Raw genomic sequence first — 24,352 nt, forward strand, 5'->3', positions numbered from 1 at the left:
TGGAGACATATTTTGGAATCTTAAGTCTTTAATAGCAGTCATGGATCTCAGTTATGCAACATTGGTTAAGCCTTTTGTAGCTCTTAAATGGTGCAATACATCTCCTGCATGCTGATTCTGATCCCTGGCTGCTGTTTAGCTGAGCTGGCACACGACTCCAACAGGAGAAAGAACAGGAGAGTCGAGGGCTGGTTCAAATTTTCTGTCCGGATCTTACTGCTGGAACTTGTTTACAACACAATGTCTTTTTGTATTTGCAGACTGTTCAGTGGATTTACCACCAAAACTTCTTTCTGTTGCTCTGGTTTAAATGGCAAAAAAACAAGTTCTGCTTTTTTGGCTTTGACTGGACATATTTTTATTTTTCCCAAAGTGTTGAGTCATAAAAATAAAGTGTTTAACTGAGGAACACTTTGGCGTCGTTCGGATCTATTATAGGGAACATTATTCATTATTATCATCTGCTGACGCTGTTCCTGAACCCAGACAAGCCAAATCTGTCACTTCAGCTCGTCCTCGTTTACCCCTCGTGGGTGGGCTCCTGTCCAAGTCTGGGAAGCTCTAGGGGGCGTTGTAGGTTGGACCTACACAGACACCACCACTAAGCCATGACAGGCAGCTGCTTGGAGAGAAAGGAAGAAAGAATGAAAGAGACTTGGCAGCAGTTTTGGGTGCTTCAGCTTATTTTTGGTCATTAAGGAGGGTGAAGGGAGGCATAATCTGTGACTTCATTTCTTTCCACTCTGGAAAAGGAGAAGTCAGTGTGATCTGTGACGCGTGGAGTTAAGAACACAAGCAGCGCCTGCATTTTTTCAACCTCTAGCATACATCAGTTTATAGAATTTCCATACACATTTATGAACAAATTAGGGAGACAAAGCCAAGAGTTTTTCCTTCTCTTTCCCTCCACTAAAACAGTGGGCTATTCTTCTTCAGACATCAGTGTTTCATTTCTTAGTTTGAGCTTCCCATGAATGGACTCCTGAAAATTTCTCATTTCTACACATTTGCAAACCTTTAATTTGAAAACAAATAAATTTAACTCGTATTGCCTTTTACTAGTCTTATGTAACACCAAATATATTTATGAGGCAAGAAAATTAAGGGTGCGCTGTACCAAAAACTCTCAAAGCGTCTGGGTTTAATTTCAGAGCTGTGCTTGGTCCATTGTTCGACCTAATTTCTTGCTCCTCGGATCTAAACAAATGAATAGTTTTCTCTTTCTTTCAAGTGTTCTTCCTTGTTTGTTTCCCAGTTATCCAAGAACAGTTGATTTATTTATGTTACAGCAGTCTGAGGAATGCCAAAGACACCTCTCAGTCTCGTTCCACACTGACTAGCACACACAGTGTCTCTTTGTCTGAAGCCATTCTGTGGTTTAACACACGTCTGTGGGTTTATGTTTGCTGGAACATATAGAGAGTTTCTCCCTCTGTTCGCCGCCCCTCATGCTATGCCGAGTTCCATTGGCTGTACATGAGACGCACAGTCCCCTTAAATCATCTTAACCCTCCAGGATCATCCCAATAACTCGTCGAGTGGCGAGGGGTGAGTAAGCGCTGGAGGTTAATTCCCACAGCTTCATCCCTCTTGTATTTCAAAGGCTACTTTCTCTCTCTGTATAAACCCTAATTGACACTGCTGTCCGTGGTGTCTCATACAAATACCAGTCAAGGTTATAAAGGGGGCTGTATTAGTGTGGGATTGAGGTCGCACATGTGTTTGGACTGCATGTTACAATTGTAATGTCAACAAGTCATGTTTATATATAGCTTGAAATTGCAAAGCTACACTTTCAGCATATGGAACCATCAATAACTCTTAAATAACAGTTATTATGGATGTTAAAAAAAAAATAAAAAAAAATAAAAAAATAAAAAAGATTGGAAAAGTATGATGGTTTACACGTTTGGCCGTTGACTCTGCTCTGACATGTTTTTCCAACTGTTTACGGTGGGATGGGGACCAAATTAGGTACTTTTAAAGGTACTGACCAAATTCCATCTGTAGTACAGAGTACCAAATCACATAAAATCAAACTGTACCAATCTTTCAGCACCTAAAGGCATCCTTGTGACTGTAAAGGGGTGGAAGAGTAGACAATTTTCATTGCTGGACATGAACACAGCATTCCATATTTATATATTAAAAATATATATATGTTGGCTGCACTGTTAGCGCTGCAGCCTCATAGCAAGAAGGTCACCAGTTTGATTCTGAACAGGATAAGCAGTTAAGAAAATGAATGAATGGATGAAATATATATGATAAATTGGGACGCTTAGAGATTTAATTATTAAACACATTAATATTTATCACCATATAAACACATACAAAAGTACTGAAAATTGGTTCTGTGTAGCACCGGTACCGATTGCCAGGTACCGGGTATCCATACCACATTGTTTCAAATGTGAAAGGTACCCATTTTATGTACATTGAAAAATCATTGAAATTAATACTGCTGCTTTTTTTTAATGATTTGTTAAAGCAGAATTGACCTTCAGCAACAAGTTTGGTCATTTTAGTATTGTGATTTGCTTGGGACCAGAAGCCTGACAGTATGCTGCTGTGCAAGCTTGCCTTTCCATTTTTAACTTCAGAAATTCACAATGACAGGCATTTTACTGTTAGAAGTAAACAGGGTGAGATAAAACAAAACAAAACAAAAAAAAACAACAAACAAAAGAACTACCTTTACATAAACAGGACAAAACCAGCAGACATTAGATGTTAATTATTTTCTCACAGTATCCACGTGAAACGCTGATGCTTTGCAGCCATAGACTGTATAAAACATGGATGTAGTCTCCTCAACTTCCTGTTGGTTTCTGAAACGGAAAATGAAGCAAGTCGGCTATAGCGGCCACATTGGTAGTGGCAAGGGCTTCGCGTACAGCTATGAGGCACTTGTCGGTCACAGGTGCTGTGCCTCTGATTGGGCAAGCTCGCTGTCTTAATATCCTCTAAACGGGCGAGTTAGAAAAAAAATCATCCCCCGTACAGTGTGCCGATAGTAAGATTAGCGACTCAGACAGGAGACATTTTTTGAACCAGGCTGTCAATAGGTTAATTTCTGCTGTGAAAACGGCTTTTTGGGCTTGGTATGTATGTAACTTGTGATAATAATGGAGCCAGCCTCAAGCACACTCGAGAAACTGCAGATTTTAGCACTTTCGCATTGTCTCATATTCTTAAACCGGAGGTGGCTGCTTGTTTGCAGCTCTGATGCTAAGCTTCATCATGCTAACATCCTAACATTGTTGGTGCTTAAACCACAAATGAGTCTCATAAAGCTTACTTAGATTGATTCAGTCTGAGATTAAGATTTGAGTATAAAGCCTTGAACAAGGAGTCAGTTTACTTTCAGTGATGCCCTTTGGTGCACAGAAAATTTTATGGGTAAAGTTATCCCCCATATTCCCCCTTACACCACACATGACCAAGTGGGAAACTTTTCAAGTGTCCATTTTAAGGCTGGCTCTGGAACTACTGCAAACTCCAAACACACCAATCCAAAATAGACTTTTTTTACAGTAAAAATGATGAATCATTTTATAACCCAGCGGTTCAGAGAATATTAAGATCATAAGCTTGCCCAATCAGAGGCACAGCTCACTGGACTGATAGGCGGGCACTCTGTAGCTGTTAGTGGGGAGGCTTAAAGCCCGCCCCTTGAGTCAGCATTTCCAGTATGGCACCCACAACATTATGCTTCAAAACTCTGTATCAGAAACAGATGGGTTACATCAGGGAGACTACACTATTTATATTTTACAGTTTATGAACATAATGTGTGTGTTCAGCAGTTCAATGGTAGCCCATCCATTTTTTTTTCTCAGTGGCACTAGAAAACGAGTCAGGAAAGACTTGGTTTAATCTCTTTGGGACCATGAGCAGTTCACTATAGTCAAATAAAATTATAAAATATGTTACCCAGGATCCAAAATAGTTCATCAGTGAACTGCCTTACAGGAAATGTTCATGAGGATACCGTGTTTTGTGTTTTATTTTTGGGAGCAACTTTGCCACAAATTGGGCATGTATTGTCACCTTCTTAAAACAATCGCCAACGTCATTCTTTTCAGTTTTTCAGAAAACACAAAATACTAAGACTTAGTATTTTGTGTTTTCTGAAAAACTGAAAAGAATGACGTTGGCGATTGACTTAGTTGGAAATGATTAGGGCAAAAAATTATTTATATCCTAAATAAATAAATAAATAAAGACTTAGGCAGTTATTTTAAGAGGGAGACAATATACTTTTTTTTTTTTAGTGTGCCGCTTTAAATATTACCTAAGAATTTGCATGACTTCACTAACCACTTTAAAATCATAGGTAGGAAAACCTATAATTACCTTTGCATGTATATAAAGCTGCTCATAACAATCTCTAACTTTAGCAGATTCCCTCTGAGGTGTTTGTGGTCTCACACTCTGTGAGGGGGTACAGCTGTTCTTAACTGAGGGGGCAGCTGGCCTAATTGTACCCAAGAGACAAGCCCCTCAAATGAAAATAGACACATTGTAGGTTAAAAAGGGAGCAGTCGTTCATCGTGTATACAAAACTGCAAGTCATGTTTTTGGGATGGGCTTGGAGGGCCTGTATCTACTGAGTTTTCTTTTCATCATATATACTTTGCTTTACAAACTTTTTAAGAGCAGTATTGTTGCATGGAACCTGTCAAGAGTAGTTTAAGGGAAGAGATCATTGTACGACTGCTCAGCTGCAGAGCTTCAATGCTTTCTTGTCAACAGCTGACAAATGGAAAACACATTGTGTCTTTGTCTTTGGTTATTAACCTTCTCCTTCACAAAATCCAAAGCTGTAAATCCTCATTAAAACTCATGCATCAAGCTGTCTAGTTCAGTAGGACTGTATGCCTCATTCATTCACAAGAACCATCACCTGACATATTCAACCATCCTGTCTTTTAACGTCAACATGTGTTTGACTTTGTGCTAGAATCTTGTAACGTAAGCACTGGCATTAGTGGGCAAGAAAGGCTCCTCTGACCTTTGCTTTCCCTGGAAGTGGCTGGAGAGGCTTGGATCTGATATCAGAATGGAGGGCACGTGTGCCGGAGCAAAAGGCCCGGGAGCAGCAGGCCTTTACAGTGGGCCGGTGGCCAACCACCCTCAGTTGGCGATGACAAGTCTATTCTGGGACTTGTGGAGGTCTGAAACTCCTAAGCAGGAAACTATTCAGATACTGTTCCTCAATGTCTTATTTCTCCTTTATCTGCTCCAATCAATCACAGCAGCCTCCATTTGTGACTGCTGCCTCTGTTTATAGACTAAATTAAAGTCAACACTATTAATTCTACAGTGAGCTTGTATCACATTACCCTCCTGAGGGTCTATTTTCTCTCATTTATTAATATACTAATACTTTAAAGCTTTGCACAGCTATTGTAGCCCACATTATCTGCGTAAGGCAGGCGCAGCAGCAGCAGAAGCAGCACACCATGCTCATAACCAGGGTTTATCAGGCTCAGTGATACACTTTCTCTTGAAGTCGGCATATTTCATGTGTGGATGGCTGAAGGGACTAGGCCTCGTGCCAGAATAAGGGTCACTGTGGGAAGTTTGAAGTTCACTGAACACTTTGTGTATAAACAGTGCATGAAATCACGGTGATATGCGGCCAGGAGAGCACGGCACCATGCATGGTGATGAATATTAAGATAGCTCTGGGCTGGATTTTTTAATAGCTGAGTGTCGTATCACTGGGCCTGACTTGTTTTGTTTGCTATGGATGTTTCTCTCTCTGTCTGGATACGTTTGTCATTCATGATAAGGAACCATGTAATACCAACGGAGTTAAGGAATAAAAACAACTTAACCCCGACTTAACCCCAGGTTGCATTTTCACACGTGTACATACACATCCAGCTTTACCTGCTGCCAATCCCACCGACCCCACTGCCTCCATGTCGGGCAAACTGCAGCGTGTCAACAATAAAACATTTGTTTCGTAATGCAGAGGAATGCCTCTCTCGTATTATTACCTGAGACTCTCTTTGTTCCTCACCTGAAAATTCCTTCATGTCTTCGGTTTGAATTACGAACTTGACGTGTGCCACAAAAGATTATATACCGCAATGAGTGACGCTTCACAGCTCATCTGCTATTAAAGGTGGAGTACATACACGGCCTGGGGGATCACCTTGTACTCAGTCAGTGAGTGACAAAGAAGTGTCTGGGGACAGGAATGGGTTTTGAGAGCAAATGCAAGTTTCCCACGCCACCAGAGAGTTTCTCTGTTACTATATAACTTCTAACTCTTTAACTTTAACTGTTTCTACCATAAAGCCTTAAACTTTTCTGCAGGCACTCTTCTTTCTTCCTGATTGCTGATGAGAGCTTCAATGTCTTTGCTAACAGCGGTCTGCTAAATGACAGTGAAGTCCAGCTGTTCAGGACAACAGATTTACGACCCGCCGCTTCACTGCAGCCCTGTAAGCAGATATGTTACTTAACTCAGAGCTGGCTCACTTCATTTGACTGTTACCATGGCAAATCAAATAAAAACAGTTTAGCGCCAGTGTTTGGATGCATCATTGTGTGTGTGTGTGTGTGGTTTTTAACAGTAGGGGGAAAGCGTCATTTCAATCCCACTACAATTGCGCAACCAGAGTGCTGTGCTCCCGCCGAGAGCAGCCTGCTTACTCTCCCCTCTTCTCTCAGTGCACATGTAAACTTTCTCTCCTGTTGTGAGTTTTCTTACCATTTGGCTTCCACTGGACTCTGGCTGTGAGAGGACACTCTCTGACACATAGGAGACGAACGGGAGACAGATGTACAGAAGAGAGAAGTGATCTAGGGAAAGAAATCTGATATCATGTCCAGGGAGTGCTGAAAAGGTTAGCTATAATGCGCAGCCCTTTATATAGTTCATACTTCGCAGCTAAATGGAGGCATGGAGCCCTAATGTTAGCAGTCTGCAGCAGCAACGTGTTTTAATGGTGCTTTGCAGCCTATTACATCATTTCATCCAACTCTTTTTTTAACTCAGAGAGCTGCAGGAACTAATGATTCATCTATGAGTTTTATTTTACTGATGAGCCTCCAGGCAAACGCATTTATTCATAGAATTAAACTTAAAATATCTCTGAGTCTATCCACAAGGATCTTTTCATGACAGCTTTTCTATATCCTGTTCATAAAATCTGGGTACAGTCTCTGACTTAAACACCTCTTCAAATGTCACTAGACTGCACACTCAATACTATGTGAAGTCTGAAAACCACACCCTGTGTGTAGAGTAAAAGCTCCTCAGTGATACCTGATCATGAAATGTGTAAAAGAAGACACCATGTACTTGATAACCTACATCGATGCCCCACAAGTCGTCCCAGGGCAGGATAGACGTATACCAACTGGTCGACTCTGTTTTTCTAAACTAATCTCTTAAGAACAGCCCTTTTATTGGTACGCTGAGTGTGACACGCCAAAGGGTGTGTGTCGGCCGGTCTTAATGTGTGTTTAGAGGTGTGTGTAAATTACACAGGAGGCGTGTGCTCTTGTGTGAGAGTGGAAGCCTCTGTAAAAGTCGCAGAGCCACCGAACATGTGCTCAAACACACTCCACAGGTGTGTTGCACCGCTCTTTTGACTTTGCTCTTCCTGTATTTCAATCGATTTATGGCAGAATTTTTTTTCTTTCTTTGCTTGCAACTTTCTGCTGCTGTGTTTACTTTAGTGAGACTTTTTTTCCATGCCAGTTTTTTCCTAAGTATTACACAGAGAAGGTAGGAGGAGCCGGACTGAGAAGTGTGCCTCACTCTCTCTCTCACACACACTCTCACACACACACGCTGCCTCTCTTCCATTCTGTCATTGCCATCTCGGCAGAACGGAGACTGTTCATTCCCAGCCACGCTGAATGAAGGGGGGAACAGCAAACTTTTGACTTGGTTAAAGTCAGAACTCTCAGAGGAATATTTGTTTTCTTCAAGATATCCAAAGGAGGAGCAAGAACAAGAGGAAACAAGTAAGAGAAACCATTAAGAGGATTTCTTCTATCAGTTTTTTCTTATTGAATTAAGAAACACGTGACAGCTGGTTTGCCACTGGATTCTTTTACACAACGAGACGTGCGTTTCATTCAGTTGTTTTCTTTTCATGTTGTCAGTTTCAGTTCAGCTTTGAGAGAGTAAACTCAGATTAAGCACAATGGTTGCTGGTATGCTAATGCCCCTGAGGGAGTTGAGGGCCATTTATGAGGTCCTGTTTCGAGATGGTGTCATGGTGGCCAAGAAGGACAAGAGACCCCAGGCCAAGCATGCAGAGGTAGAAGGTGTAAGCAATCTACAAGTTATCCGAGCGATGGGATCTCTCAAGTCAAGGGGCTACGTGAAGGAGACATTTGCTTGGAGACATTTCTACTGGTACCTGACCAATGAGGGCATTGTTTACCTGCGCGACTTCCTCCGCTTGCCCCCTGAGATCGTCCCTGCCTCTCTGCAAAGGATTAGAAAGCCAGCTGCAACACTTTCTGTTGCCCACCGGGCAGCACGGGTCCAATCTGTGGAAGGTCCCACATCTTATGTCCCAAAGCCTGGACGCTGGGGCGAATCAGAGAGCCAAGAGGCTCAGGCCGAACGCCAAGGCTATCGCCACAAGATGATGGGTCCTGGAGAAAGAGAGGGCTACTCCAACAGAACCCCAAGATTTCGGGGTCGTCCTCAAGCTGCAGGCCCAGCCAGGCCAAAAGCATCATGGGAAGTTGAGGATCAGCCTCAGTCCTCTTTTAGAAAAGGGAACAGCTTCACAAGAGAATCAGTGGTGATGGAGGAGAGCAGGATGAGAGCAGTCCGTCAGCCGCCTGGTGCAAGCGCTGAGAGGCAACTCACAAAAACACAGGAGAGAGTTGTCTCTGAAGCCCTAAAGGCTCCACTTTCTGCCCCGGTCAGGAGAGAGGAGTTGAAGCAGGATGTGTCGCAGACAACTCTGACATCAGTGTACTCCAAACCAGCCCTACCATTAGCTGCTGCTGCTGTTGCTCTGGCTACAGGTGCTACAACATCAAAGATTACCGCTGCTGAACCTGCTCCCAAAACAAATTATGAGAAGCTTAATATCCAAGATGAAAAAGCTTCCATGAAGCAGAGCAAAACCGTAACATACCATTCAGCTATCACAACACTTCCTGGTACAGAGGCCAAAGAGGAGAAGACAAAAAAGGCAATTGTAGAAGATCCAATTAAATCTGCAGAGGCCAAGGCTCCAGCTGAACCTACAACTGAAAAAGTTAAGTCCCAAGAACTTATTCCAGCAGCTGCTTCTCAGGAAACCTCCAAACTCATCGCTGGAGCTGGCAGTGCAGCCCCTGTCATCACAAAATCTACAACTACAAAGGAAGCCAAGGATGAGAAGACAAAAACCCAGATTGCTGATCCAGTCAAACCTGCTGCAGTTAAACCTCAGTCTAAGAAGGAGGCCACTAAATTGAAAGCCCAGACTGAAATTATTGTAGACCCTGTTCAGAAAACCTCCAAACCTGTTTCTGACAGTGTTACCACCTCCACTATCATCACAAAGCCTGTCAACAAAGATGTCAAAGAGATTAAGGCAACAAATGGAATTGCATTGGAAGTCATTAAACCTGCAGAGATCAAGGCTCAACCTGAACCAGAGAGTGAAAGAGTAAAGTCCCAAGCAGTTATCACGATGGCTGCTTCTCAGGAAACATCAAAACCCACTGCCACCCCAGTCCCTGTGGTCGCAAAACCTGACAAAGATTTCAAGGAGAAAAAATCAAATAAAGTGAGTGTGGATCAATCTCAGTTGTCAGCTGATAAGGCTGTGTCTGAAAAGCCGGCTGATGAAGTGAAGGCCGAGCTGGTGCTCACGCCAGGCACTGCTCAGGACACCGGTCCAGCTAGAGTCACTGCTGTCAGCACAGAACCTCTCAATGTAAAAGTTAAGAAAGAGAAGCTTCAGGGAACAAAGGTTGATGAGGGATCAGTTAAACCTTCAGAGGTCAAGACTCCAGTGGAACCTAATATCAAACATGAGAAAGCAAAGAAAACTTCTAAACTCACTCAGGATACCACACAACCCCAAACCCAAAGTACCACCAGTGAGTCAGTGATGTCCACTGATTCTGTGGTCAAGACCTCGAAAGTTGAGGTAGCTCAGGTACCTATTGATGCTCAAGTGACTGTAGTCAGTCAGTCATTGAAGCCCAAAAGTGATGAAATGCCCCCCCAAACCACTACAGTGGTTGAATCCTCAGTATTTGAGGTTAAAACTTCTGTTGGTACAAAACCTGTCTCTGCACCAAGTGCTGAAGATGAAAAAACAATCAGATCTACGGTAACAGAGGTTGTTACAAAACAAGAGAAAGCAGATGTTAAGGGGGTTCCTATTGTCAAAAAAGAAGAAAAAATAGGCCAAGAAGCCAGTGTAGTGTCAGTGCAGAGCCCAGCATTAGGGCAAAAAGATCTGCCCTCAGGCCCAGTCAGTCAAAAAGCAGACATGGAGGTAGATATGAAAACCACACAAACAGTTGGGGGAAGCTCTAAATCAAAAAAGAAGAAAAAGAAATCCCCAGGAGAGATTTCTAAGATTAGTAGCGATGAGGGACCACGTGGCTCCGAGCTGGAGAAGGAGGAAATAACTTGTCCAGGCACGCCCCCTGAGGAGGTGGATGACATCGCCCTCCAACCCACACTCCTGCTTGCCTCTGCGCCTCCACCAGCGACCTCTTTGAAGCCTGAAGAGGCATCACTTGAAAAGGAAAACAAGACTCAGTCTAAAAAAGAAGTTGACATGGAAGAAATAAAGACAGCTCCCAAACAAACTGATGTGAAGGTGAAAATGTCAGTTCCTAAAAAAGGTGAGGACCAGAGTGACTCTAAAGCCAAAGCTTCACCAGTTGAACAAATCTCAACAGTGACCCAAGAAAAGGTTCCAGATAATGCAAAAGTTAAAGAGCAGACTGAAGGAGGCAGTGTCAGAAAAATCACACAGGGACCATTATCTGCAGTGGACAAATCTGACGTTAAATTGACCCACGTGGAGCCGATGAAATCTGAGGAAACAACTGGTACTAAAGTGGAAACGGTGATTGTGCAGAAAATAACTCAAGTGGAGCATGTGCAGGCCAGTCCCAAACTTAAGGAGCAAAGTCTTGCAACTGTCACAGAGCCACACAAACTCACATCAGAGATTAAATCCCCAGTAAGTGCAGGGAAAGCTGCAGAGGAAGCTCCGAGGGGGAAAAAGAAAGGCAAAGGAAAAAAGCAGGCTCAAGCACCAACAGCAGAGAGAATAACTGCAGAGTCTGTCCGTTTGCCTGAAGCTGAAAGTTTGCAGCCCACTGATAGTACATCTTCACCCAAGAACTCAGTTAAAGACAGCCCTGTCATGGCCTCTGAACTGACAGAGAATGTTTCCCCAAAGATGACTCCAGAAAGAATGTGCAGTGAGGAAACTAGGCAGGCAGCAGCTGTGCTCTCTGAGGCCCCAGCAGACAAAGGGGAGGTGGAGTCAGCTCCGCTCTTTGCAGAAAAAATCAAGCGGGAGGTTCCGAAACCAAAAACATCCTTGACTGCGAGGGAAGCACACACAGCCGGAGAATTAGCGTCAGCAGCACCAGCGCTAACAGCCGAGGCAGCTGTAGCTCAGGCACAGGCCAGCCCCCTCGCCAAGCGAGAGGAGCCTCCCAAAGTTGCACAACATTCAGCCAGTCAGTCAGCAGAGCGCAGCACAGAGAAAAGGCTCTCTGTCTCCGAGGCCTTGAAGCAGGAGGAAGAGAAGAAGAAGGACTTGGAGGAGGACACACCCTCTGTCTCTGCCACTCCCGCAGCTGCCCAGCCTGACCAGCCTCACCTGGGGGACATCTGTGAGTCTGAGAGCCCTGACATTGACGCCATGAGGAAGAAAATAGTAGTAGTTGAAGAGATAGTTGAGGTGAAACAGATTATTAGTCCTCCAGCTGAAGGGGGGCAGTCACCTCCACCCCCTGTGATACCTGAGGAGGAAGGTGAGGAACTGGACCTGGATGTTCTGGAAGCTCTTGCCATTGAGCGGGCACTGTTGTCAGGGGTAGAAGAAGCCACAGCTTATGGGGCCTCACCTGATCCAGAATGGGACCACTCACTGGAGGAGCCAGAGGAGAAGACGTGGCCCAACTTCATTGAAGGTTTGTTTGAATGTATTAACCTACTTCCGGCCTATTCTTGTCCTTTCTGCGTGCATGTGATGTGATCACCCTTGCCTCCTGTTTGCAGGGTGGGAGGTCTTAGGTTGGGTATGACATGACAGCTCTATTGTTGATCTTTCACACTGCATGGCTCTTGTAGTGTTACACTTCTCTGAAAGACACTCCCATGCTGTCTGTGTCTTATCTTCTAAAGTATTATTTGGGGTTATTTGATTACAGTTTATGGCTTTAAGTCACATATTACAGCCCGGCTTCTTGTCTGTGATGTGGACTGGAGGCAGTCTCTCTTTAGAAAGTCGTTTCAGTGAGCTGGTGTGAAGAGTCCATTGAGATGTTGCTGTGATTTAATTATGTGTGTGTTAAAATAGATAAAGTATCAGTATCGCTGTCACACAGCACACCCTGTTGTGTATTCGAGACACTGTCAGATTCTTCGACTCGCTTTATGACTTGGTTTCTTCCGCAAGACACTTAAACACAGAAACCAATAATAGAGTTATATTACTTCCTCATTACTTGATCCAACCTGTAATCTACAGCACTGTTTACATGCAGAGCATTCAGACAACTAAGTGAAATACTGAAATGTCTATTTTTTGTGAGGGGAATTCCAGCTCTGTTTGCTATTAAACCAAGATCTGCACATGTGTCAGTGGAAGCAGTAATCTCTCGAGCCATCTCTGAGTGTTTGCCAAATGAGATTATGCAGACCTGCAATCCTTCCAACAAGGTGGGGCTGTTTGCTGAGATTCAGCCTCGCCTGTTCCCCGTAGAGTTAGATGTTAGAGCCAGAGTGACGACGAGAGGGAGGTGTGGTGCTTTTGGGAGCTCTACTCCTCTTTGCTCCAGTAAGACTGTTCTTGGCACAGTTTTACGCTCTGTCCTTTTTTTTTAAATTTATTGTCCCTCCTTGCATTCTGTCTGGCAAAGGAGATGTGCATGCCCCATGCATACTGTTATGTAATGGTATGTGGAGGATATGGGAGTAATGTAGACAAAGTGATAACAGTGGTATATGGGGGCCTCTCCTGTGGATCTGGAGAATATCACTGGTATAGTCCAGAAAAATAGTGCCAGTTGATGCTGTGGTTGGTTTGTTGAAGTGAAACTCGCAGAACTTATCTAATATCAGGATGCAGAAGCTGATTCATGTGACTCTAGATTTTGCATGATGTGTATTATTTCACAACTTTAACACGCAAATTGTTATGATATTGTGACTATCATGTGCATATTTGTAACCCTAACAGGGTGTAAAGCTGGGACTTCACTCACATGGGCGTTGTCCATTATGGGTGTGAGCGACGGACAAAGAGTCAGGAAGTTGGAATAGTTTGCTCACAGTTCTCTGGGTGTGTTTGTTTGGTTCCACACGTGACAGCAGGTCTGGATTCAATTAGCAGCTGGGTTCTTTTATTCAATCTGCGGTACTCATCAGGAAAATAAGTCTCCTTTGCAGTGTGATGAAACCACATGAATGATTCATATAGAAAGTGGCATATGCAAGTCATCATGCATGGAATAAACTACAGTGCACTGGAACTATGAGAGAAAACTTGAACTCCTCTTGGCACTGCTAATTGAAACTGTGGACACTGAAAAATAACATTTAAAGGTTACTAGTTATAAACTTGTCTGCTTTGCGATCTTATCTGATGTGGACACAGCAGTGCTCGTCTATCAGATGGACACAGTGTGCTGTAACACACTGCTGACATCTGCTGTCCATTAACAACCACTGTCATCTGTCACACAGACCAAAAGCTACAACAACACAAGAGCTAAAGGCTAAAATACTTCAAGTAATGGCTGTGTTAAATCATTAACAGCATCGACCTTGTTGACTTCATGTCCATGAAGATAGGAATTAGCCGCATTTTGCTTTCCAGCCCAAACACTTTCCCTAGGTTTGACCTTAGATGTAATGAGAAGCATCACATAAAGAAATACTCTGGTGAGATAGGACCCTGAAGTTTGGTATTCTTGGTATGTTAGCTAATGAAATAGCAGGCAGCAGACTCACTCACACCCTGAGATAAGGCTGCAGGAACGTATTTCTGCTTCTGTTTCTCTTTCATTAATTCAGTGATGTGGAAACCAGACGGAGAGAGTTATTCAAAAATCTGACTTGCGCCACAAAAATGTTGTTTTCAAAATAAAAACTCTTTTCACTGGTTTTGATTTCTCTGAATCTCTAACATTGCATGTTGCCCTGTTGATTCCTGCTGAATAGAGACATTTGTACATGCTGTACCAAAAATTTATGTTCTTTTGTATGAAATGGACATACTTGAGAGGCTATTTCAACTCTGCCCACCCATGGCACCAAGAGCAATTAGACTAAATCGCATCGCAGACATGTCAGCAAGGTCCTCCATGTATTCATCTCCGAAAATGTGCCCGATGCATTCTTGTGTGACTGGTTAAATGGAGAGCTACAGAATGCTGCAGCTCTACGCCTGTCATTATGGCGGCACGTCATTTTGATGTTATGACTCACCCAGAGTCAGATCTGAAAGCTTGAGTTACAAGACTGACCTTTCCAGGAAGAGAAAAAAATCATAAATGGGAGTTATTGTGGATGCTGAATCTCATGCTGTCCATCAGTAGACTGTGTTGTGAGTTGGCAGCTTGAAGAGGATCTGCTGCTGTAATGTTTTGCTCAAAACAAAGTTAATGACCTCAGCTGGGTTGTGCCTGCCTATCTTTTACTGCTGACTCCACCTGTGAAATCCCTTCTTACATTTCATTGGATTGATCGCAAGTCAAAAAACACATTAGCCTACCTTTCACAAACTGACACACAGTCACACCAAGTAAACATTTTGACACGAAAGAGATGTTATTACAGCAAGCTGTGCCAGTACCAAAAATACAGAGTCAGAATAAAACCTGAGAAGGCTGCTTTAATCTTTAAAGCTACTGTCTGAGTTTTATAAAGTGATGGTCATGTGTAATGTAGATCATCAAATCCAAGATTACTACTTCTAATAGAAAAACTAGTTAAAACCATATTTTTTCACAGGTAGGTGAAAGCAAATAATTAAGCACTCGATGTTGCAAGCAGCTGAAACGTAACTCTTCCCATGAGGCAGCTTCTGTGGGTGATCCAACACTCGCTGGTTTGAAGAACCGCGTTGGCGTGCTGGAAGTGTTTGATATCACATTTAATAGCAGTCCGTTACAGCATCACGAGTCGGGGCAGGACAGGCACCGATTCAGAAATCTGTTTAAGTAATAAGACAGTTAACTCGTCATAGGCTGAGCACAGGAAACAGGGAAATCAGTAACATGTGGAATAAACTGAGGCTTTGGTCAAGATAGTTTTGACATTAGTCATTTCCCAGGATTCACGTTGACTGGCTGACTTACACGACATCAGTTTCACTGAGCCGGGAGAGTTGTTTCAGTGCGTGTTTCCTGCACATGTTCAGTATCCTGTAGGACATGTTGAGCTGTTCATTCTTAAGAGTTTCAACTTTGGTTTGGCCTTTTGTTTGAGAACAATTTTCTTTACAGAGTCAAACAAAAGAGCAACATTTATGTAGCCTAAGCAGTATAGATTGAGACATGAGACCCTCTGGACACAAGCTCAGAATACCTTTCAGCTATGCGTCCGAACATGAATGATATGCGCACAGAGCTCAGGCAACTGTTAGGTTCAGATGTTTGTGAAGGCACATAAGGATGTTCATGGAGGAGGAATTCCCCACGATCCCGTGCAAAGCCCCATCATGGTGTCTCAGTATAGCCGCCCTCGTTTCTCGTTGGGCATCCATCTTTAGCCGTCAGGTCGCATGAGAGGAGACAATCCCAGCTCTCCTCTCCAGACACTGAGTGGAATTGCTTTTAAATGCGACCAGTCAACGCTTCCACTGACACAGCCACATGTATACATTAGAAGCAACTATATTTAGAGAATGTTGTGCATTGCTGTGATCCCAAAGCAATACATGATGAATGCAGGCCATGCTAGGCTTTCTTACAATCCATCCATCGCTTAACTCTGTGATTCAGATCATGTCAGTGCACCATCAGTCTGAGCTCTCAGTTTTCATACGAACTGCAAACGTTAGTGCAGTACTCTATCCTTATGGGATTTTTACTGCAAGGATGGTGGAGATATCACTCTAAGTGCTGGATACTGAGAAAACCGTCTCAGCTGAAATTCCTTCTCAGCATAGATGAGAAATTGGAAGACCAGCAGCAGAGTTGATGTTTTTGTTAATGCAGTCAATTTGATCTCATGTTGGGGTGATGACTTTATCATATGTTGATCATGTCATAACCCAGAAGGCCCTCATGTCAGAGCTGTTTTCCTGCTGAGGTCTGTGACTTAATACCACAGATTAAACCTGCGCCCAGCATCTTCAAAGCCAGAAGTAGGAAGAAGGGGTCGTGGGGCTCTGCTTGTGTCAGTGGGGTGTGTCTCCAGGGGGCGAGTGTAGCCAAGTGTCCCGCCAGAGCTCTTCCATCAGTTTCTAACTGTGACACTGTGATCATCTGGCTCTAGTGGATATTTTTAACCTCCAGTCAGCTCAAGCTCTCTCCCCCAGACCACCCACCCCCCTCGCCCCCTTCTGCCCCCCTCGCCCCTTCCCCAGGCTTTGCGTGCCGTCCCTCCTCCCATGGCCACTGGGGAGCAGGGTGACGGATCCTAACAGCAGGCGCAGCCTGTCACAGTTCAGGACGGGGGAGAAACAGGGCAGTTCAGAGCAAACAAACAGGAGCGTCTCCTGTCCTCCTCATTCCCCCTTTGTCCAGCTCTCCTTTACCTCCTCATCCTCCTCCTTTGTACCATCTCTTAGATGAAGATCATACCTGGTAGGTTCACAGAGTGGGGTTGCTGTGGCGTGTCTGTCTGTGTCTAACTGCGTATGTGTGTCTGGCGGATGACTGTCGCTGTGTTTTTGCCAAACACTCTGCGTGAAGTCTTGTTGTGTTTGTTCGGTGCGCGTACTCACACAAACACAACAGAGACACACACACACACATTCACATTTAACACAGCAGCCTTCACCTAGTTCAGCGTGGAGTGTATTCCATATTTAAACCTGGCCACAATGTGACTCACTTGAATGATGAGTGAGCTTGGCTGCCTTCTATAGTTTCCTTTATTTGATGCTATGTCGATAAGAGTGGGCTAGGGCAGAGGTCGAGAGGGGCGATGTCAGCCCCCCTCCCTCTTTAGGAGGTGTCTTTCCTGTCAGTCTGATTCCTGATGGGTGTCAACAAGGAAGGCAAACTTACAAAGTGTTCATTTACTCAAACGTTTTCTGTTTGTGTTTATCAGAGACGGCTTTGTGTGTGTGTTTTGGGGCTATGTCAGATTATCATGAAACCACAACCACCTAATATCCTCCTCTTTGTACAATGAATCTGTTGTTGTAGTTTTCCCACAGGTTGTAAGTTTTCATTTTAATTCCTTATTAATGTGACAGTGATGTAGCTATGTTTTTAATTCTCATGCACGTCATTAGAGTATGAGCTGGCGAGCCTGTTAGCCAGATTAATAGATAGAGTACAAACAAAAGAAAAGCAGACTTATCTTGCTACGGCACATTCATTCCTACCATTGCTTCTCTGGGTTTGACCTTGTTCTCCTGAAATTAGTTATCTGCCAAGAATGTTGATAGCAGGCATCTTTCTCAGTAATATGTAGTGGTTGTTGCAAAAGATGCAATGAGTCACAGACGTGCTTCAAATGAGCAAAGAACACACAGCATAGCTCATTTCTATCCTGCTGATAAGATGTTGCAACAGAGAGTGATACTAATGAATTGATAAAGGTAAAATTGGGGAAAGTGAGAAGGATATTTTGTCACTTTTAGTGTTGAAAACCAAAAAACAAAGATGACATGCATATTTGTTGTGTGAATTGTAGCGGTTAGTGAAGTGTGTGAAAACAGCTGAAAAATCAGGACAGGCAGATGAGACAAGGAGAGAGCTCTAATAGCTTAGCTTCAGGGCGGGGGGGGGGAAACAGCAGGAATTCCTGCTCGAAGCGTCCTTTTTTAAGTATGTCCCTACCACACCCACTCCCCTCAACCCCCCTCCCTGCGAGGGCCCACCTGTCACTATACGGCCCAGGCTCGTCCCCACATCCCCGCTGTCTTATCTCTATCTCTCCCAACAAATGCCTGCAAGCCCCCCAGGACCCACTTTCCCCGCCCTGGTGGTTTTGGGCCACTTGGTCACCCTGATTTTATTCTGGCGTTTGAGAAAACACAAGGGGAAAGGTAAGAAAGCTGATGGATATTGGAGCAAAGAGTTGTAATTTGATGAGAAGGAGTTTTTACCTGATTTCTTCCTCTGCTTGCTTAACTTAAAATCTAAAAAATATTTTGGTGCTGTCATTTGTTTTACCATTCAAAGTGTTTGAGAATAGTCAATCACAGTTTCTATATTGATGCTTGTTGTTATGACACTTCATCCATAAAGGTCACCTCAGTCGGCCTATAGGCTTACATCCAGCTTCACGTGCAGCATGGTATGTTTACCCTGCATTAGTCACGTTCATGTGTAACCTTGAAACCTGCCACCCTGACCATCCAAAGGTGCCACCTGGCTTTTCTGTGCCACTGTCACGGCATGTCTGTTTTTACTTGCAGCTGCAAAGGGATTAACCCTTATTACACACGGACAGCGTGGGGGACCTCCTGTTTGGCTCAACGTTGCTGTTGGTGGCTGAGACTCTGAACATCAGAAATATCACACTGCATGGCCCAGAACTCACTGTTTTCAGCTGAGCCTAACTTAGCTTGCTTTTTGTTCCCTGATGGATGCAGTTGCAACAATGCCTCACAGTGACCCTCCCAAACCTGTCTAGTCAAGTTTGGCTTTGGATCAGATATATGTGTGTGTGTGTGTGCATGCTCTAGTGTCTCTGCTGTAAGATGAGTTGCTTATTCAAAGTACTGGTTTAATACACCTGCCAGGTTGGAGGCACTGCCAGTCCTCAAACAATCTGCCAGCCACTGAACAAACAGCCTCACAAAAGACTTGGATCAGTGTGTCTGCTCAGGGGCAAACCTTTGATGACTTAATTTTGGCCTTACCCTGGAGTGATGTTGAATTTGCATGCACAATACCCACCAACAGTCGCAGCCTTGCAGATAGACATCGATCTGTTTGCTAAAATAACTTCATGTGAGTCTTTGTTATAGCTCAGTTGTTTATATCACTCATGGAATAATCCATGGGGTGTTTTTAGGGTTAGTCCAAACTGTCGTATTTCCTGCTCAGTTAAACAGAAATTTACCTTTGGACCAACCAACTACAGGGTGTCTTAAAAAGTATTGAAAGTTGATAAATAAATTTTGGGAAAATTAATGGCCTTAAAAAGTATTAAAAAGTCTTAATTGTGGTTTTATGAGGTATTAAGTTTCATAGTTATTCAAGCCTCGACTCAAAAAAAATCCATGAATATTTCTTTTCCTCCTTGCAACTGTCCCCTGATTGGGACGTTAAACATTCAGCCGATAAAGTTCTAAAATAGAATTGAATAGAAAAGAATAGAGTTACTTTATTGATCCCAAATTGGAAAATTGTGGATTCAGTAGAAAAATACAAAAAGAAAAAAGAATAAAATAAAAATAATACATAAAGACTCTAGTTACAATGAAATACAACAAAAAGGATTGTGAGCGGTATAAACACCAGCTATAAACAAATGCCATTTCTAGTTTCATAAAGAGAAAATAAGTACAACATTAAAGCAAATCACACAATCTCCGGCACATGTCCTAAATTTTAAAAATGATTAAATAATTTCTCATTTTCTTTAGTAAGTTGGCCTTGAATAACTGCTGTTTCTTGTTGAGGGAGTGTGGATAAACCTGCCTTTAGTTTTATTTGTTCTTTCAAGCTTTATTCCTCCTTAGCTTTCATCATTTCTGTAAAAATGTAAACTATAACTGTTAAAAAGTGGATGCCAACAACTGAAAGTTGCGATGAAGTCTTAAAACTTTTTTAAAGGTTTTTGAAAAAGTCTTAAAAAGGTATTGAAATCAACCTCAGGATTTTAGCATATACCCTGAACTAATCCAAGAGTATAAAACACTCAAAGAAGAGTCAAAACTGAGGACATTTTATTTAAAACAGCAAAAAAAGGGATCATGGAATCTGCAGGTAAATCATTTCAAATGGGTTAGCATGACTCCGGTTTAGTGTTTATGCTAAGTTAACCAGACTCAGTCTTTATACAACTGAAGTTCTATGTTCGAGATCAAAGTTCTCCCAAAAGATACAATCTGTTATCTGTGCTTGTTTACATCCTGTTAGTAGAGCATAGCAGTGGTAGTCACTATAGATAACTCAGTGTTATGTAGATAGTAACCAGTGTTAACATGCCAATAACTTCAAACTGATGCATGAACCTTAATCATTTCAATTGTGTATAAAGAATAAGTTTGTGTCGTCCTTATTATCATTTTATGATACACTCTAACTGAAAGGCTTTTATATACTGAGGACATGACCCTAGATGCGGATGACATGCATTCACCATGAGCTTATGAACTGCTTTCTACCCGACCCTGACATTATAATGTTCCTCTGCTAATGTTTTATTGTCACAGATACTGAGGACTTTAGTGCAGCTGCCGTCACTGCTGATCTGTTGCTCTGCACTCCAGGCCTGACACGGGGCTTTCCGGTCTTAGCTGTCCCTTGTCCACTGGCACTCATTCTGCATGATGACAGTTCTGTCCTCCATACACTCACTAGCTCCTCAGCAGGAGGGTTTCACTATTACAGCCGTTTAGTGCTTCGTACTGTGAATGCTGGCTGCTGCAGAGGTGGGATCATGAATATTAACATCCTCCCTCAGGCTGTGTTAAAATGAGGTTAGCACAAAAGGTCAAGAGTTAGGGGGCGGCTGAGTTAGGGTGTAAATACCTTTTGTCAGACACAAGGCGCATCAGTCGGCATTCCAAGCTGAACTTTGACCTTTCATTCATGATTTTTTTCTCTTTGTAGAGCAACAAATATGGAGCATCAACCTCATGGGCTGTGAGGAAGCAGATTTCCTTTCACTCAAACCAACACGTCAGTCCAAGTGTTTCAGCGATCACACCTCTGTCTTGACATTTATGCTTCATGATGTTGTTTTGGTTTCTCCCAGGCTGTTAATCGGTTGATAAATTCCTTTGCAGAGGTGGTCTGTGAAGAATTTTCATAGCCAGTCCTCTTAGGCGTCGCTGGTTGAACAGGTGCTTCTTTTTAGCTGAAGTAAGCTCACTCTTCATTTCTGTGATTTTGCTGAGGCCTTAAGTAACATTTCATCACACACATTATCAAACTCAGGCCTTTTAGATGTGAGACTCTGAGCCGTGTAGGTCGTGGCGGTTGCGTTCTGGCTCTTTGGCTTTGGCCTGGTTTGTGGAAAAACCAGCGTTCTTCCTGGAAACAACCATGACTCCTGCTCTGGAGCAGCACAGCCACCACTTACTGTACACCAGTGTGTGTGTGTGTGCTTTTTTTTTTCCAGCACTCATGAGTGTGTATTGAACAGCCATGACGGCCTACACCACTGTGGCTACCCCTGGTGAACCAGTGGGCATGAGTCATTACATAAACAGAGAAGGTCTGTCTCAGGAGCTCAAAGGAACCCAAAGGGGCTTCAGATACAGAGCTCATGCCCCGTGGGAGGAATGAAAAAACCCTGATGAGACAGAAAGATACATGGAGCTCAAACAGGAAGCTCATTTAGGGCTGATTTTAATTTATGAGCAGCTCTGGGGCCATGGAAACACATCCAGACAGAATATGCAGTTTACAGAAAGTACAACTGGAATCCCTCAGACTGATGCATGTAGTAAACAGTGGCACGAGTTGTTTAAGTAAAGGAGCTCAAATGTTGTATACGAATGTTACTTTTGGACCACAGGGTTATGTAGCGATCAGTTTCCTGTAGGAAAAAAAAAAAGTTCTTTTATAATAAAAGTTACATTTTATTTGTGACTTTTTAAGTCAGTTTGCAATATTTGTTTATCTGCTTTTCTATATCTGTGCAGTTTGGTGAGTACATCCACCTAACCAAACTCCTACTGTGCAGATTCTCATTGTTACATGTTCAAAGAACAGAAATGAAGGCGTGACATTTTCAGCTTAATCCTTTTTTCTTGTTGAGAAGTACAGGAGAGGAGATGTGGAAACATTTGGAGGTGGTTTTTGCTGACTCTTGATCAAGCTGTCTGTTTTCCCATCTGTATGCAAATCTAATCTAAGCTGCTGCTGGGAACAGCTCCAAGTGTGGGTGAAACCAGAGTATTCAATGTTACCGTTAAACATAGTGGGCTTTTTAAGTATTGGTATGTTGTAGCTTAGGGTGGTCAATGTTTTTGAAAGATTCAATGTTAATTACTATATCAAAAACACTATCACATAGATTATCTCTTTAAATAACTGTAATGTACCATCCTCACTGTTGCTGGGTTGTTATATGGTGTATCCACCAGACGTGGCTGAAAGGGCGTGATGCATAGCAGGATAAGAAAGAATGGTAACTGCATAGCAAAAAAAGAAGACAACATTAGCAACAGTCCCTTCAAATACAAGAGTGGTGCTGTGAGATCCAGAAGTAAACTTTTAGTATTTCATCTAGAAATGCCCATTTCTGACTTGTAGCTACATCATTGGTATCTATAGTTTGATTCTCAATTCTTAAAGAGGCTACACCCCCTGTAACTGTGTGTGGGAATCATGCAGTCCGTGTCAGTCAACTCTTGGTCTTACATTCAGGTTTTTAAGGACTTTGTGCCATTATAAAGCTCTGTTTTGGTTTACTTCTTCATTGTGCAGTTTTGGTGCCAGGCCATCACTGATATCAACTCTTTTTTTTTTCCAAGTCAGATTTGACACATTTATCCAACACTGTAAAGACTGTAACTCCTAGCAAACACTGACAGGTGAACATTCAGAATGGAACGTCCAATGAATGCAAGCCTTACATACTCTGCCATTGGTAATGTACTGTAAGTGCTATAATGAATCACTAGGGGAAAGTATGATATGGTGAGGATTGGAAAGGGTACTGGCAGCTGGAAATAGTCCCATCACAGCAGAGGGGTTAAATGTTTACAGTGGTGATGGTGTGTACTTGAGCTAACAACCCTTAAAGCACTGATCATACTTTTTTTAGTTTGGTTTTTCATTAACCAGGAAATAAGTCTTAAGTACCATTATACCAAAGTATATAAGTGAATGTCATCAAGAACATGCCCATGTTTTCAGGCATCCATTAACAGTCTTATCTGCTGTTCAACGACCGAGCAGCTCAGCGACAAATGTGGTTCTTTGAGTGATTGTGTTCAGTGTGACGTGAGAAGATCAGAGAGCATCCTGTAAGGTCCCAGGTCACAGGTCAGTGTCCTGTAAGAGGAGAACGTGGCATATTTAGGTCACTTTCCCTTTTAAATGTGTTCAAGGAAGAGCTCAGCTGTGCCCCGTCGTAAATTGTCACTTCTTAAAGTTGACTGGTGACAGTGGGTGCCTGTGTCAGCTGGACTAGACTGTTGCTTTGAGCAGATGTATAGTAATTCCTCAGTGATCTTAAAACAGTCAGGGTTAATTATTGGTAGTTAAGTTGTGGTTTAACACATCAATCATTTTGCAACTTTTGGGGCTGTTGGTTTTTATAGTGAAGGAAAGGAAAAAGCGAACCGTTGCAGCATCTTTAAACACCACACAGTGATTGTGCAGCAAAGATGGAAAAACAAACATTGATGGTGGGAAAATTTCAGAAATAATCAGACCAAGAGGTAGATAGATGAAAAGTCAGATTTGCATCATAGTTAATATCAACCATGTCACTTAAGTCTAGTTCATTCACAGTACAAAAGAAGGCTGGAAAAAATGTAACTTCACAAACAGTGGTTAATCATTTATCATTGACACAGTGTGTATGTGTGGGTGTGCTGGTAGTTGCACTGTAACGTAACACAGTAAAATAAACAAGGGCAAAGAGATCAAGAAAGTAATGTTGCATTACCTGTTATCTTTCATTGAGTCCATAAATAAGGGGGGCAGGGCTAACTCACCGGCTCTCACCTGTTGGAAAGTGGTTCCTGTTTCTTTTTCAAGTCCCTCACACCAGCTGGCACGGTGAGCCGGGAACATAGAGGGCTACTGGGGAAGATTCAGCTGGCTCATAATGGCTTCATTGTGGAAGGAGGGC

At 42.9% G+C, this 24,352-nt stretch overlaps 2 protein-coding genes across 2 annotated transcripts in view; both read left to right on the top strand.

The window, feature by feature from the left end:
* Positions 1-24,352, top strand: part of LOC141800569 (plectin-like) — a 192,729-nt gene that overhangs the window by 78,309 nt on the left and 90,068 nt on the right. The window lies entirely within an intron of this gene.
* LOC141800536 (uncharacterized) lies at positions 8,178-16,835 on the top strand. The gene is made up of 3 exons (XM_074683139.1): positions 8,178-12,153; positions 12,242-12,261; positions 16,731-16,835. Exons 1-3 carry the CDS (start codon positions 8,178-8,180, stop codon positions 16,833-16,835), a joined length of 4,101 nt encoding a protein of 1,366 aa, XP_074539240.1.

This window comes from Halichoeres trimaculatus, unplaced genomic scaffold (genome assembly GCF_033239565.1).
Source record: "Halichoeres trimaculatus isolate MK-OKI-2021-1 unplaced genomic scaffold, fHalTri1.1 fHalTri1_scaffold_12, whole genome shotgun sequence".
Classification (NCBI taxonomy): Eukaryota; Metazoa; Chordata; class Actinopteri; order Labriformes; family Labridae; genus Halichoeres; species Halichoeres trimaculatus.

Coding starts and splice junctions, on each gene's coding strand:
- LOC141800536 (XM_074683139.1), top strand. CDS start 8,178: ATGGTTGCTGGTATGCTAATGCCCCTGAGGGAGTTGAGGGCCATTTAT. Junction 12,154..12,241: donor GTGGCCCAACTTCATTGAAG/GTTTGTTTGAAT, acceptor TCCTGTTTGCAG/GGTGGGAGGTCTTAGGTTGG. Junction 12,262..16,730: donor GGTGGGAGGTCTTAGGTTGG/GTATGACATGAC, acceptor TCTCTCCCCCAG/ACCACCCACCCCCCTCGCCC.